Raw genomic sequence first — 17697 nt, forward strand, 5'->3', positions numbered from 1 at the left:
TATACAAGATGGCAAAGGGGGAATATAGGATTTTACTCAGATGTTGGAAGAAAGAAATGTGAATGCATACATCCTCCCTCTGGACTGCTATGACCCACTTTTTCCTCATCACAGGTGCATAGGAGTTTCTAACCTGAGGAGTCTGGCAACAACAAAGCTCCAGACCTGTCTTGTCACAGCTTTGCCCTTCCCTGAAAGGATTCTTTAGAGGAGAAGGAATGGCTGTCAGACACCTCTCAGTTATGGTGCAGGTGAGTGAGTTCTTTCTCCTCCAATTGCTTTCTAGATTTGAAGGTGGACAGGTTTCTTTTCCCTGACCATGAGGGGGTTTTCTCCAGTTCAGTCTCACTCAGAAACCTGACTCCAATGCTCCCAACATCCCCAACATTTATTAAGCTTATCCTTGAGATGTTGGAGCTGAGTAACTTTATAAAGATCAAAGTATGGTGGGAACTGAAACCTAGCTCGTTCTGCTAGGAAAACCTGCCCTCTTCCCGCATTTTATTTTATGATTAAGATTATGTATAAATACTTCAGTAAGACTAAGGGCTTTAAAGTGGTAAAAATTGAGGGTTGAAACAAGGAAGACATATAAAACTTTTCTTGGGGAAATGGGATTTACTGGCATTTTTAAACAGTGGTATTTGCTTGTTAAACTTTTGTTAGATACCAATGAAATTATTCAAGTAAGTATTTCCAAGATCAGGACATTTCTAAGAAGCATTTAGCAGTGCTTGCGTCTTTCGAAGAAGGATGGACTCTACTTTGAAGGAGGGAGCCTTCATTTGGATATATAAATTCTGTGCACAGATTTTTTTCCCATTTAAACCATCCAGAACAAGAATCTGTGGCAGAAAGCATTGGAAGGAATGAGCAGTCAGCCGAAGGTGCTGTTCATCCAAGTCCCAATCCAGCTGCTGCTCATATTTCTCTTGATTTCGGATTCATCCTTTGAGGCCTATTTCTAAGCACCACTTTTTGGTGGAACTAGTCTCCAGATTTTGTCTGTGTCACACAGTTTATCTCATAAATACAAGCTGCCTCATTTTATTTGCTTTTTAAGAACATATATTGGGATATTCAAATGTGTCAGGTATTATGGTCTATGCCAGAGATACAAAGCTGAACAATTAATTAGTCTTTGACAAGTTGATTTTTAAATCTATTCCAACAAGGATTTCTTGATTGCCTACTATATCTAAGACATTAGGTACACTAAGAGAAACATAGTTCAAATTAAAGTAACTATTTATTTGGGAAAATACTAAGATGTCTTCCAAAACCCAAAGGCAAAGAAATTTGGCTATATAAATGGAGTCTAGAATAATGTAGAAAGCCATGAAGTCCTAGATCTTGAACCTTTAATTTTCTTTTCTGTACTTCTACTTAATTCTTTTTTGTTGTTGTTGTTGTGTTGTTTAGTGTGTTTTTTTCTTAATTCTTTTTTTCTCAGTATGTCCTAGCTTTCTTCTCATTCCACAAGGAAGACCGTAGCTGCTGAGGTTTTTTTGTTGCTTTTTTAGAATTTTACTTTAACTTTTTATTGTGATTTGAGTGAAAGTTTGCAGAGCAAATGGACTTCCCATTTAGCCATTCGGGTACATTTTGGGTTTTTGATAATAATTACCATCCCCACATAGCACTCTTACCATTTCCTCCATATGATTCTCATTTCCATTAGTCCTTCTATCCTAACGTTTCCTACCTTCTGAATTGTACACATGGGCCTGTGCTTTCCTCTTGATCCTGTGTTGTTTCCGGGAGTGTGTGCCTACCTGATGTTCTTGTTCACCTTATAGGCCTGTCTGTTGTTTGACTGAAAGTTGAGTTGTTGCAAGGACAGTTTTGGGGATTCCACACATCTCTATCAGAACAGCAAGCAAGCCTGACAATTTTTACGATTTTTAGTTTTGGACCACATTTTTTCACTCACTATGTCCAGGACCCTTCAGCGTGGTCAGCAGTCCTAGTCAGGCACCCTCTTGTTCTTCTGGTCTCAGGGTCATAAAGGTTGAAGTTTCACTAGTCCTTTGGACTGAGTTTCTTCTAGGCATCTTTGATTTTATTCCCTCTTCTTTATTCTGGACAAGGAGAGATCAATACAGCACATTGAATGACTATTTGAAAACCTTTGAAACCCAAGTCACTATTTATTAAAATAGAATCTAGAACATATCTTTGTGACCTGTATTATGTTAGTTGGTCTTTGTGTCCCCTGAGATTCTTGGCCCAAGGCCCTAGGACCAGCAACTCATTAGCTTGGGTATTTGGTTATAATTAAGAAGTTTAAATAACTTTGTCTTCTTTTTACTCAACTATGTATATGTACACATTTCTAGAATATGTAAATATATATATATAGAAATATGGTCTGCCAAGCCTGTGTATGCTCCTTTCTCCTGACCATATCTGTTTGTCTTGCCTATCTGCCTATGAATCCACTTACAGATTGATGTTTATTATTACTGATAATGCAGGATTGTGCATGTAATGGTATAGCCATTTTTGTCTGAATCTCCTCCATCATTTCCCTTTCTTTAGTGGTGTTCTGCTGGTCACCGCTTTATTGTTCACTGCCTTTCCCTTCACCCAATTTAATATATGCCTATTGTCTAGTTATTAATTAATACTTACTGGGTTTTACATGTTACCCTGAAAGGGACTATTTTCTCTGTGTCTTAGTTTCAGAATTTCCAGGTAAAATCTTGGTTGTGATCAAAGAGGAGATAAGGTCACATTGGACAGAATGATTTCTTTCCCTGAGAACTGGAGATACAGATAGATAGATAGATAGATAGATAGATAGATAGATAGATAGATAGATAGATAGATATAGATAGATATAGATATAGATATAGATAGATATTTAGGGTAGGCAGATGAGAAGTTGAAAAAATAAAAAAACAACCTAACAGAAAACAGAAATTGCTGAGCAACAAATAATAGTACATGGAACATGTTCTAGATGTTACAAAGACAAGTTAAATGTAGAAATAAATTATAACTATATTGGAGTTACTAGTCCAATCAGGGAGACCAAAAGTACACCAAAAACCAGAGTGAAATAGGACTGTGCCTTGATGGGCATTCATAGGTAACAATATGAGTAATCAGCTAGACTGTGCAGAGAAAGTAAGGTCTAAGATGAGACAGAAGTAAAATTTGATCTATAGGCTGAAGCTTGGGGTGGGAGTGGGCTAATTGAAAGAAATGGGCAAAATAAACAGCAGATGTGAAGCCCTAATACTGAAGAGGTACATCTTTTCTGAAGTCCAGTACAAAACTAGGCCCCTAGGAAACCCTTAAGAAATGTTTAACTTGTCACAGAACTGTTCTCTGTACGTTAATAGTTCTGTGAATCTCAGCTAGCTTTGGTCTCATCCATTCCCAGAAAGCTGTGTGAAAGGGTAGACCCTGTCAATAAGAATGGGTTTGCTGTTACAGGAATCAGTAACGTTCAAGGATGTGGCTGTACTCTTCAGCCAAGATGAGTGGGGGCACCTGAACCCTGCCCAGAGAGCCTTGTATAGGGACGTGATGCTGGAGAACTACAGCAACTTGGTCTCACTAGGTAAGATGGGGGACCTTTGCAACCTTATCTTCAGATTTAGGGCTATCTTTAGGACCCTTTGAAGTCTCCTAGTATTGAAAATTATTAACGTACTGGTTACTAACTGAAAGCTGCATGTTTACATCCACCTCACAATGTCTTGGGGGAAAAAACCCATTGAATACCCTGTGCTACACATTCTACACTTCTGCACACTTCAGTTACCATGAGTCAAAGTCACTGGTTTTGATTGCTTGGGACCCGTTAACTGATACCATGTAGAAGTTTGGATTGCAAATGAGGAAATTGAACATTCTGTCTTCAAGGCTGCTACTTCCCTATTCTTGATGCCCTAGGCCCAGGACTCTTATAGAGCCAAGTACTCAAGGGTTAAAAACTTCTATCCCTTCGGGCAGGGAAGGCACAAGGGAAAGGATTGTGTCTGGCCCATGCCATCCTTTCTTCCTTCTGCGAACATGGTGCCAAGTCCATTTAGCTGCCCTTTATATCTTCCTTATCCCATTAAATCACCCTTTCCAGGAATTTCTGAGGACCAGGTCTGATCCTTATAATAACTTTATCTGTAGTCTGAACAGACGTGGATAATTTTGTTTCCCTCAAAAACAGGATCTTTAGGACCCAAACCAGATATATTTTCCCAGATGAGAAAAGGGGAAGAAGAATGGATAATGGAGGATGCCTCAGGAGATTCGTATCTTGGTAAGAATCACACTTGTAGAAGGAGTTGGGCGGAACCCAGCTGGTCAGCTCAGTGAATGTGCCAGGCCTGTGCATGGAGAAATGTGCAGCTTTCACTTCTTGTTCAGTTCTATAAATAGTTGCCACATTTGTCACAGTGCTCATTGCAAGATGGTGGCATTTCTTTCTTTGTGGCACTGTGCTCCTTTGGCCTTTTCCTCTGTTTTTTTTCTTTTCTCCCTGTTTTCATAATTTGTTCTACTAAAATTAGTAGCAGAGTAGTTACAAGAAGTACAGAGCTAACATTTTCCCAAATGTTTGATCTGCTGTATAATTGCATGATTTCCGACATAGTAGCTTCTCCTTCATTCAGTTCCCTAACTCCTCTCTGTCCCTTAGGTTCAGTGGTTTGCTGGAAGGTCTCCCAGAGACTCAGACATGTCAGGGGGATGACTCACGTGACTATGGATGATGCAGCCCGGTATTGCAGAACTGGTGATTGTCAGTTGTAGTGCAGATGAAAAATGAGGTTCCCAAAAAGAGAGAGCTAACATTGAGGTCCCATGAGCCTCTTTTAGGGTGGGGTTTGTATATCACCCTAAACTTCTCTCCCTAATACAATAAATACTTAAGCACAAAATAAACAGTTAATCAATGGCCAGGAAAGACATTTTGTGTGATAAACCTTTGACACCACTGGCATCAATTAATAGACTCTTTAGTTTGGAAAAGACCTAAAAGGTAATCTGGCCAGCTTGAGTAATCCTTGAGTGGCCTGCTCAACACTGGACAATGTAGTCTCTGAAAACACTAGTGAGAAGGAACGTGTATTTTACTGACATTTTACATTTCTTTCTTTTTTTTAATTTTATTATTTCTTGTGTGTGTACCGTCAAATCAGATCTGACTGGTACAGGAGGAGATTGCCTCTCCTTTTCCAGCAGAGCATCTGGTGGATTAGAACCATATACCTCTGGGATTGCAGTGCAGCTTCTTGCCACTAGGCCACCAGAGCTCCCTACATTTCTTTTTTGACACCAGTTGTTTTTTTTAAAAAAAACACCAAAAAACAAAAACATCATTTGCTTTAATTTGCCTCTTTGTTGTGACCTCTGTGTAAGCATATTTTTGCTTCTGAAACCACATGTTGGCTACTAGAGTTAAAATCAAGATTTTTGTTTTTTATTTTGTCTTTAATTGTGATTTTAACAAATTTTAATTGTGATTTTTACAGAAAGGTTGGGTTTTCATTCATTCATTCATTGTTGCACACTTTTCTCCCTTTCCCTCCCCCAGTCCATTTTGCAATATACCTCTTGTTCCTGATTGCTGTCATACATATAATGCCTGATCATATATACCTTTTAGACAGTTCTTCCCTTCATCTGTTCCAATGCAGTGTTCATTATCTATCCACTTGTTTCCTATTCTCCCTCCACCCCTATGTAAGTCCTATTTTATACCTGTCATTATGCAGTATTTGTCCTTTTGTGACTGAGATATTTCACTCAGCAGTAAAGTATCTCTTCTTACAGCCACACATGTCATATTTCTCCTACTGCCTTCATGACTGCTCATCCATGCATTTAAACAGTCAACCAGCATTTGATCAATCATCTTTCATCTTTTCCCACATACTACCATGCTGGGTTGTAGGTGCTGTGATGATGGGGACCATAGTTATCCCATGTTGTTGTTGTTGTTTGTTGTGTTGTTGTTATGTGCCATCGAGTTGCTTGCGACTCATAGCGACCCTATGTACAAAAGCTCTAAACGCTTTTCTATCCTGTGCCAACCTAGCCATCTCAAACGCACTTATTCCCACCACTCCAGTCACAGAATGATCCATCTCATCAAAGGTCTTCTTCTCCTTCGCCACCCCTCCACTCTGCCAAACATGATACCCCACTCCAAGGACCAGTCCCTCCTTGTAACATGCCCAAAGTATGTCAGATGAAGCTTCAGAATCCTTGACTCCAAGGAGCCTTCCGGCTTCACCCTCTCTGGGACAAACCTGTTTGTTCTCCTAGCAGTCTATTCAACACTCTTCTCCAGCATCACAGTTCAAAGGCATCAATTCTCTTTCTTTCAACCCTATTCACTGTCCAACTCTCCAAAGCATGGCACGTAATTGCAAAGACTATAGCCCAGATCTTGCGCACCTTAGTCTCCAGTCTGACGTCGTTACTCTTCAGTACTCTTGAGAGGTCCTTGATAGCCAACTTTCCCAAGGCAATTTGTCTCTTGATTTCCTGGCTGCTGTTACTAAAAGTGTTGATTGTGGAGCCAAGTAAACTAAAACTGTTAACTATCTTAATCTCTTCACCATCCATACTGATGCTGCCAATTGGCCTAGTGGTTAGAATCTTTGTTTTCTTGATGTTAAGCTTCAGTCCATATAGGATGCTGCAGTCCTTGACCTTCTGTAGCAAGCACTTCAGGTCCTCCTGAGTTTCAGCAAGCAGGGTTGTGTCATCTGTGTAACACAGATTGTTTGTTGAAAGATTAAATTTATCCCATATGTTGCGGTATCATTCACACCTGACACCATGCTTAGCATAGATCTGTTGACTGAGAACAAAGAGAATATCATAGTTTAATGACTGTTACTTGATTTAATGAGTCAGTTGGTGTCTATGAGCACTTAAGGAGTCATTTGGTGTATTTTCTGCATCAATTTTCTGAAGCTATTCTTGTCCAAGACACTATAACATTTTATTTTGACTAGTGTTTTTTCAGGTTGCACCATATATTTTCAAACCTCTTGTTACAGATTTTTTTCACAGTAATGCAATGAAGTATGCATGAGTATATAGCTGAATATAAATACCTGGAATAACTAAAACTCAATCATTTGCAAAATTTAAGTATCTTAATTCTTAAAGTCAGTTACTAAAAGAATATATTTTTAACTTATGTGCCATCTAGTTGCCTTGGACTCCTAGCAACCTCATGCACAGTAGCTCTGAACCCTGGCCTAACCTGAGCCAATCTCATTTTCTCCGACACACCTACCTCATTACCCTGTCACTGAGTCAATCCATCTCATCCAGGGTCTTCCTCTCCTCCGCTGTTCCTCCACTCTTCCAAGCATGATGTCCTTCTCTAAGGACTGGTCCCTCCTGGCAACATGCCCAAAGTATGTGAGACGGAACTTCAGAATCCTTGCCTTCAAGGAGCAGCTTGGTTTCACCCTCTCCAAGACATACCTTCTTGGAGTCGTATTTATCTTCTTGGCAGGCCATGGTATGTTCAATGCCCCTTTCTAGCACCACAGCTCAAAGGTATCGATTCTTTTTCTATCTTCTTTAGTAATTGTCAAGCCATATTCCTCCTTATAAAGTCCAGCCTCCTGAATGACCTGTTCCGTATATAGATTGAAACTGTATAGAGATAGAAGGCATCCCTGATGTACACTTTTCCTTATTTTGAACCTGTAGTGTTTCCCTGCTCTGTTCTGAGGACTTACTCCTGGTCCAAGTATAGGTTTCATATGAGCACTATTCAGTGTTCTGGGATTCCCCCTCTTCTCTAGTTTAGCCACAATTTCTTATGATTCACACAGTGAAATGCCTTTGGATAGTTAATGAAATACAGATAGACATTCCTCTGATACTCTCTGCTTTCAGCTAAGATCCATCCAACATTGGCTATAGTGTCCCTGGTACCATGGCCTTAATATTTTCTGGTGCCCTAGTGGTAGAGAGTTGTGCTGCCAGCACAAAAGTATGCCTTTATAATCCACCAGCTGCTCTGCAGGAGGAAGATGGGAAGTCTCTTGTGCAACTTACAGTCTCAGAAAACTACTGAGGATCAGCTGTGAGTCAATTCTGACTTGACAGCACAAAGCAAAAACAAATTATAACAAAAATTATAACAAAATTTCAAGTTGGAGCCAACCCTCTAGTGGGTTTTCAGAAGCAGTAAATCGCATGGGAGGAGAGTGCCCATCTTTCTCTCACAGAGCAGCTGGTGGATTCTAACCAAATGTCTTTGGGTTGGCAGTGTAACTCCTTACCATTAGGCCACTAGTATTTCATTCTGTGTCCTGTAGTCTTAAGAAAAAAGTGGAGGAGAGATTAAACAAAAAGACCTCACTCTGCCTTTTTAATTATTTTTATCTGACTCATTAATTCAGTCATTTATTCATTATTAAGACTATTGATATCACATCCATGCAAGAACCAGCCGAAGATTATAAAAAAAAAAACAACTGGAACAGTACATCAACAGAGAACTGCCAGAGGTGCAAGCTGGGCTTAGAAGAGTCCATGGCACTAGGGATATTATAGCCAATGTCAGATGGATCTTAGCTGAAAGTAGAGAGCACCAAAAGAATGTCTATCTGTGTTTCATTAACTATCCAGAAGCAGTTGACTGTGTGAATCACAATAAATTTGTGGCTGAACTAGAGAAGAAGGGGAGTCCCAGAACACTTAACTGTGCTCATATGAAACCAGTACTTGGACCAGGAGGCAGTCATCAGAACAGAGTAGGGAAACACTGCATAGTTCAAAATAAGGAATAGTGTGTATCAGGGATGCCTTCTATCTCCATACCTTTTCAATCTATATGCAGAACAGTAAGGAGGAATGTGGCATCAAGATTGAAGGAGGACTCATCAACAATCTTCATTATGCAGTTGACACAATTTTGCTTGTTGAAACTGAGGGAGACCTCAGGCATTTGCTGTAGATGATCAAGGACTGTGGTCTTTAAGGGATTGAGCTCAACATCAAGAAAACGAAGATTCTCACCACTGGGCCCAATTGGCTGCTTCATGACAAATGGAGAAGAGATTGCGATTGTTAACAACTTCTGCTTTCTTGGTTCCACAGTCAACACTCTTGGCTTCAGCCAGGAAATCAAATGATGAACTGCATTGGGGAAAATCTGCTGTCAGGGACCTTTCAAGAATACTGAAGAGCAACCATATCAGTCTGGAGAGTAAGGTGTGTGTGATACAGGAATAGTTTTCACAATTACTTGTTGTGCATCAGAGAGCTTGACAATGACTAGGGAGGATAGAAAAGGAATTGATAACTTTGAGTTGTGGCGCTAGAAAAGGGTTTTGAACATACTATCACCTGCCAAGAAGATAAACAGGCATGTCTCAGAGAGGGTAAAGCCAAGATCCTTCTTGAAGGCAAGGACTCTGAAGCTCCATCTCACATACTTTGGGCATGTTACCAGGAGAAAGACCAGTCCTTGGAGAAAGACATCATGCTTGGAAGGGTGGAGGAACAGCAGAGGAGGGGAAGACCCTGGATGAGTGGATTGATTTCAATGACTAGGATAATGAGATAGGTGTGTTGGAGACGAGATTGGCTCAGGTTAGGCCAGGGTTCAGAGCTATTGTACATGGTGTTGGCCCTTGGTTGCACATGACAACAACAAGAAGACTATTGATGTACTTATGTGGGAAGAATTTGAAGATGAGTGAAATTTATTCTTAGGTAGGATTTTTGTAGTCCTATATGCATAACATGGAAGTTCACACACTCAGGTCCTTTATATAACCCTCTGCTACAGACCATCTCATTTCTTTATTCCTTGGTGTTGATTTACGAAGGATCAACTAACCAGGCAGACAGGGAAAGAAGTCTTACCTCCTCTTAAAGGTTTATTGTTTCTCCTACATCTCCTATTAAAGATATCTTTTTTTCTTTTTATTACTTGATATTGCTGCCACAAATAAATGCTGGGCATGTCTAAATATTTATTCACCTCTTTGCATCCTCTAAGCGAGGCGTAGTACATACGGGGTTCCACTGCTAACCCCAAGATTACAATCCACCAGTGACTCCCTGGGAGAAAGACGGACAGTTTCCTCTAGTTAACTTTACAACTTTGGAAATGCAGTGGAGAATCAACTGTGAGTCAATTCGGACTCCAAAACAATGAGTTGCGCTTAGCTGCCTCTACATCTTGTTTGTTCTGAAAAGGTTCATTGGACTAATTTTTATTATTGTTTACTTACTTCTGTTTCCTGTCTTACTGACTGACCAGAGAGCTCTGGTAATTGAGTAGTTAGGAGCTGCACTAACAACCCAAAGGTACATGGTTCTAATCCACCAGCTGCTCTGTGGGAGATAGATAAGCAGTCTCCTCCCGTGTAATTTACTGCCTCTGAAAATGCACTGAAGGGTCAGTTATGTGTCATTTCAGATTTGACAGTACACAACAACAAAAGTGGTGACTGGCTAGGACTTCAAAACCCATGTTGAAAGGTGATAATAGGTTTGCAAGGAATGTCTCAAGTACTTTTCCATTGTTGCGCTAATTACTCTTAACAAGAGAAAGCTAACATTTGAACACATAAGAGGCAGCATATGCTTGATAATTTCTGTATAATTTATTGTCACAGACCTATTAAAGCCGTGCAGTCTGTGAAGGAAATATGATCAACCTCATTTTGCAAAAAAACTGAGTCCCAGAGTGGTTAACTAATTTGAATTGATTTAATGTTGCTATTAAATGGCATAGTCAGGATTAGCATGAAGGCCGTTGGACTCTCTAACCATTGTATTTCTTCTCAAGAATAGCTTTAATTACACAAAAATTGTTTGCTCTTAGATTGTGGATCCAAGACTTTATCTTACTTGGATCTACAGTCAACACCCTTGGTGCTAGCAGTCGGGAGATCAGGAGACGTATTGCACTGGAAAGGTCTGCAGTAAGGAAATCCTCCAAATTATTGAGCAGTAGTGATGGCAGTTTGAGAACTAAGGTGTGCCTGATTGAGGTCGTGGTCATTTCATTCACTTGGCATGCATCTGAAAGTTGGGCAGTAAATAAAGATGACAGAAGAGGAATTGATGCTTTTGAACTGTGGTGTTAGAGAAGATTAGTCAATATCCCATGGACTGCCAGAAGAACAAACAGATACAGTCTGGGGAAGGTGCAGCTAAAGTGCTCCTTAGAGGCAAAGATGATGAAACTATGTCTCAAATACTTTGGGCATGTTGCTAGGAGAGGCTGTTCCTTGTAGAGAGACATCACACTGGAAGGGTGGAGACATGGCGAAAGAGAGGAAGACCCTTGACTAGATGAATTGCCACTACAGCAATGGACCCAAGTATGTAAGAGATTATGAGGATGGCACAGAATAGGATGGAAGATCTTAGGGTCATTGTGGATGACTTGACTGAATAGCACCTTACAACAGCAAACTGTGACACAGCATATTGCAATTTGGGCTGCTATACAAAAGTTGACAAGTTCATACCTACCATCACTTCAGTCTCCTCCCGTAGAGATTTACCATCTCAGGAACCCAGTGGAGGCTTGCTAAGTGTCAGAATTGACTTGATGACATTGTTACAGTTTCATGTATAATTTTAACAGTTTTATCCTCCTTATCATTCCAAATCTTATCTGATTTTTTTTATCTCTTAGATTTACTGGGAAATAATTTAGAGAACCAACTCTGATTTTATTACTCTTACAGGTTGTCATTTTATTTCTGTACTAAGCATTATCATTTCCTTTTGTTTACCTTTAAATACTGTATATCCCACATATAAAAAAGAGTATACAGTATTTGTTTACAGTTTAAAGATTGATAAGGAAAACAATGCCAAAGCTCTACTATTAAACTTGAAAAATGGAGCACAGTAGCACATAGGAAGTTTCAGTGTGCCCCTCCTAATCACATCTTGCCTTCATACCAGAACAACTTCCCAGCTTCTCCTGTCCTTTTTTGTGATTTTACATAATTGGCAGCACTAAAGACAATTGTTTAGCATTGAATTCTGTATGTCTGATTTATATTCTTGATACCTTTCCCTCATAGGGAGCTCTGGTGGCCTAATCAGTAGGGAACTCTGCCGCCAGCATAAAGGCAGGTGGTTTGAATCCACCAGCTGCTCTGTGGGAGAAATATGGTCAGGCTGCTGCCATGTAAGTCACAGCCTCTGAAAACTCACTGAGGGTCAGCTATGAGTCAGTTCCCACTTAAAGGCAATGAGTGATGTTATAAAATTGGTTGTTTATTGCGGTTTTGGTTTTTTATTTATTTTAAATATACTGACTGACATATGTAACTATTTTTTAAAAAAAATCTATATTTTTCTATTCCTTCAATGACTATACTTTATTCTCTTGCTGATAAACATGGAGGCGATTTATAATTTTTTGCTAATATAAATAATACTGGCCTGATATATTAATTTCCTAACATAAGCCTTGTTTGAGTTTCTTTAGGTCTATTTATCGAAATAGAAATGCCAAACTTACTAATATTAATTTCTTCTATTTTTTTTACTGGTTATTGTCAGATTGCTAATGAGATTAGTTCTTCCAGTTTATACTAATAGTGGAGTTCCTGTTGCTTTACATCCAAGCCAAATTTTGGAATTATCATATTTTATGAAATATGGCAGTTAGATTCCCAAGGAATGGCATGTCATCGCGGTTTCAATTTGTTTCTCTGATTACTAGTGATCCTGATTGTCTATCATTTGTGTTCTGTGACTTATATATTCATTATTTTGCCCAGTTTAGTATTCTTGTTATCTTCTTCTTACTTTGTTGTTATGTGTGTGCTGTTGAGTCAACTGCAACTCATAGTGACCCTATGAAGAGCAGGTCTGAACTCTGCCTTATCCTGTGCTGTTTTCATTATCTTCACTATCTCCAGCACACTTGAGCCCATTGTTAGAGTCACCATGTCAATCCATCTTGTTGTAGGTCTTTCTCTCTTATGCTAACCCTTCACCTTCCCAATCATGATGTCCTTCTTGAAAGACTGGTTTTTCCTAACAACATTCCCAGAAATGTGAGACTTCACCATCCTTGTCTCCAAGAAGCAATCTGGTTTTTCTTTCTCCAGGATTTGCTTGATCTCTTGGCAGTCCATAGGATATTCAGTACTCTTCTCCAGCACCACTACTCAGAGGCATTTATCCTTCTGTCAGTTTTAGTCATTGTCCAACTTTTAGATGTATCGCAGGCAGTTGAAAATACCATGGCTTAGCTCAGGCACACCTTAGTCTTTAAACTGGCACCACTGCTGTTCTTTACTCTGGAGAAGTCCCTGATAGTGGATTTTCCCAAAGCAAAATACATCTTCTGATTTCTTGAGTGCTAGTACTATGGGTGTTGATTAATCAACAAGTGCTAATATATGACCTTGAGTCTATTCCACCTGAATTTAAAAATCATCTCAAGAACAGGTTGGAGGTGTTGAACTGTAATGCTCAAAAACCAGATGATCTTTGAGAAATCAACAATATCATCTTGCAAGAACACAAAAGGTCATTACAAAGACAGGGTAGAAAGAAAAGACCAAAATAGATGTCAGAAGAGACTCTGAAAACTCAACTACAGCATAAAGAAGAAATAAAAAAATAAGAAAAGGAAAGAGAAGAAATGACGAAGTAGGACAGATAAACAGAATATTTCAAAGAGCAGCTTGAGAAGACAAAGCAAAGTATTATAACGAAATGTGCAAAGAGCTGGAATTGGAGAATAAAAGGGGAACTCTTGGCATTTCTCAAACTGAAAAAACAAATTCAAGCCTCAATGTGCAATAATACTAAGATGCTATGAACAAAATCTTGAATGATCCATAAAGTGGTAAAAGAACATGGAAGGAAAACTTACTTTTAGGAATCCTTTATATAGTCCTGCATCTAGTACTTTATCAGTTAATATAGAATTCATTTGTCTTTTCCCAGGTTATAACTTACCTTTTTACTTTATTTACTAACCCAAACCAAAGTCCTTGCCACTGAGTCAGTTCTGACTTAAGAAATTCCCACAGGATTTCCAAAGGTATTAAACTTTACAGAAGCGGGTTGACTCATCTTTCTCCCAAGGATCAGCTGTTGAGTTCAAACGGCTGCCCTCTTGCTTAGTAGCCAAGTGCCTTAATTACACACTTTTTACCAAAAGACATTTTTAATTACTAAAGTGTCTTTGCCAGTCTTTTTCTTTATCATCTTTATTCTTGGTGCTTTCTGTATTATGTTTAATAATTCTTTCTACCCTTAGATCCATAAGAGAAGAACATTGCCTGGTTTGTTCTTATTTTCTTCATACCCCAGGCTTCAAGTATGTATTTGTTAAATGAAGGAATGAATTTGTCATAATACTGACTTTCATCTTCCCTTTTTTCTGTGTAAGATTTATCAGATATTTTATTACACTTCTTAATAAATAAATATTTTACTTTATTGATCCTTTATCTTTTTTATCTTTTTTTGGTTAATTTTTATTCTTTATTTCTTTCCTTTGACTTTTCTATAGTTTGTTCTGTTCTTTTCCCCCCCTTTTAGTTTTATTTCATATTTTTTTATAAAAGTAATACATGCATTTAGCTTAGTGAAACCCTGCAAGTTTTATTATGAAAAACAATGGCTCATTGCACTCCCCCACCCGGCCTTTCTTTGTTTTTCCTTCTCTAAAAGTAACCACATTCTCTTAGGTAATTCTTTTCTGTCTTGCTTCCATATCTCCAAGTAACATATTTGTATTTTTATTTATTGGTTAATTCCTATTTAGAGAGTATTTGTTTCTTTCCTTCTATAAAAAGGAAGATTAATCTATTGATTTGAGATCTATTAATAATAGAATTGAGGTCTATTCCTTCAAGTATTCATTCTTATTAGCTTTTCTAGTCTCTGATCTCTCAGTACCATGGTAGATGTAATTTTGGTTAGGTCAGTAATCAGTGTTTGCATTCTTAGATTCTCTTCATAATTGATCCTGTATGTTACCTTTTGTTTTTCTAAGCAATCTATTCCTAGAGTTTATTGATTTTTATTTTATATTGACCATTAATTTAATCCCAACCCTTCCCTTATTGTCTTCATCTCTGCTCAAGGCTTTCAGATTCATCAGTCATTCTGACAATTTCATTTTCCTGAAAAAGTCTCTTTTGGAGCCTTCTGACCTGCTCCATCCTAGAACAGTTGGCTTTCTGCATTTAACACTCACATACCATCAACCTGTGAATCCCCTTCTTTCCTGCCCTAGTCAATTGTTTACTATGCCTATGCGTTCCTCTTTTTAGTTTACGCTCTTCAGTCTGTGTTTTACAGCTTCTAATAGTTTCCTGAGAAATAATGCAGGGAAATAAATGTTTTTCTTTATTGTGTTAATAAATTGTAATGTAACTTAGCATGTCTTTCAGTGTCTTTTACCCCTCTCTCTGCTCAGTTTCTGGATAGATATCATTGAACACTGGAAATTATTTTCCTTCAGAATTTTGAAACTATTTCTCATAGCTTCCTAATGTTGCTTATAAGAGCGCTACCACAAGAGAAGAGCTTTAACAAATAGAAATTTATTCTCTGAGAGTTTAGGAAGGTAAAAGTCTAAGTACCAGCTCTTGGGGAATATTTTCTCTTGACTCAGCCCTTGGTAGAAAGTAATCTTTTAACATTCGTGGACCCAGTATTCCTTGGAGATCTTTAGGTGTCTTGATGTCATTCTTCCTTTGGGATGAAGAGACCCTCAGCACAGGGACCCTGGATCCAAAAGACATACTTCACTGCCAGCTCTTCTTTCTTGGTATTAGTGAGAGTCCTCCCGTCTCAGCTCATCTCTTTCTCCTTTTAGCTGATGTAAAGCAAATGGTGAAACTTAAGTAAGGAAGCGACTGGAGTCATACCTTTTTATAAGGCTGTGATTCATTAAACAGTGCACAGTTAACATATATTAAGTCAGGTTTTACAGCATTACAAAATAAGGGATAATTACATTAAATCACAGAATGCAGGATAAACAATACAAAATCATGGTCTAGCCAAGTTGACATATACTGAAGGGATGCAATTTGGACATGAAGCTATTGCTGCATCCTTATCTGGACTGTGTTCTGATTCTTGATCATCTGGGACATATTTTTGTCTTTGAAAAGTCATAGGATCTTTTCATTTTCATAACAGTGGACTGTTTCTCTGTGATATACCATCTGAGATTCTGTTTTATATATTGATTGAATTCTTGGTAACTCTCATCCTAAAGTCCTCATCCCATATTTCTGGAACATTTTCTCCTGTTGCTGCTTGATTTCTACCCCTTACCTCATTTTCTCTTTGTGAAATAGTTAATAACACTGGATCTTCTGGACTGATTTTCTCCCCTTTTCTCAAAATTCCTGTCTTTATGTCATAGTTTTCTTTTTGACAGATTTGCTCAGTTTTATCTTCCAGATTCTCTATGGAAATTTTAATAATACATTTAATCAGCTTTGATTAAACACTGTTTACATGCAATAAAATTCAGCAATTATAAGTGTAAAAACTGGCCAATTTTGGCAATTGTATTCATCTGGGTCAAGACAACATTTCATCATTTTCAAATGTTCTTCTTACCCCTTTAGCCCCTTTCTCTACCCCAAGTCTCTGGTGATCATTGACGTACTTCTGTCAGTATAGGATTTTACAGAATTTTAAATGAGTAACATTATTCTGTTTGTACTCTTTTATATTTTGATTTCTTTGATTAAGGTAATACTTTTAAGAATCATTCTTATTGTTTTGAGTGTCAGTCATTGCTACTTTTGCTCGATAGCATCCTGTTTCATTTCGGCACTACACTATTTATGTATCTGTTCACTATAAATGAACATTTGGCTAGTTATCAACTTTCAGGATGTGAACATCTTTTTGCAGATCTTTGGGTGGGGATGTTTTCAAATTTGTGTTTTTTGTAGACATTTTTTCACTAGGATAAAAACCTAAAGTAGAATTGCTAGATTATATACTAAGTGTGCACTTAACTTTACAGTAAACTGCCAGACTATTTTAAACATGGTCATTCTATTTTGCATTCTCACACCAGTCTACGAACATTACAGTAGTCTTAGTGCACTGGTTAGGAAATGTAGCACAGTGCTGAGCAGCAGTGCTAAGAGTGGGCATCCTTGACTTGTTCCTGATCTTAGGAGAGAAGATTCAGGTTTCACCATTAAGCATGATGGTTAGCTTTAGATTTTCTTAGAGATGCCCTTTATCAGATTGAAAGGAGTTTTGGAGATTCCTCAGGCTAAATATTGGTTTTCTAACCAAAAGGTCAATGTTTTAAACTCAATGGCCACTCCACAAGAGAAAGACGAGGTAATCTGCTTGCATAAATATTTACAGCCTTGGACACCATATGAGGCAGCTCTCCTCTGTCCTATAAGGTCACTATGGATTGGAACCAACCTTATAGCAGTGGGCTTATCAGCTTGAAGGGAGTCCTCTTCTATTCTGATTTTTTAAAAAGATTTTTTTAAAATCATAAATGGATTTTGAATTTAGTAAATTTTCTTTCCTGAATCCTTCAGATGATGTGATGTTGTTGTTATGTGCCATCGAGTTGTTTGTGACTCATAGCGACCCTATGTACAGCAGCCCTAAACCGTGCTCTATCCTGTTCCAATCGCATGACCTCTGACACACCCATCCCGATTATCCCAGTCACTGAATCAATCCACCTCAAGAGGGTCTTCCCCT

At 38.4% G+C, this 17697-nt stretch overlaps 1 protein-coding gene across 1 annotated transcript in view; it reads left to right on the forward strand.

The window, feature by feature from the left end:
- Positions 1–218: 218 nt before the first annotated feature.
- The window catches only part of ZNF454 (zinc finger protein 454), a 42515-nt gene continuing 25036 nt past the window's right edge, over positions 219–17697 (forward strand). The window contains exons 1-3 of the mRNA XM_006898107.1: positions 219–251; positions 3445–3571; positions 4178–4270. Of these exons, the coding sequence (XP_006898169.1) occupies positions 219–251; positions 3445–3571; positions 4178–4270 (253 nt within the window). The remainder of the gene's footprint in view (positions 252–3444; positions 3572–4177; positions 4271–17697) is intronic.

Source organism: Elephantulus edwardii, unplaced genomic scaffold (assembly GCF_000299155.1).
Source record: "Elephantulus edwardii isolate Elephantulus edwardi_28Jun2011 unplaced genomic scaffold, EleEdw1.0 scaffold00221, whole genome shotgun sequence".
NCBI classification, from domain to species: Eukaryota; Metazoa; Chordata; class Mammalia; order Macroscelidea; family Macroscelididae; genus Elephantulus; species Elephantulus edwardii.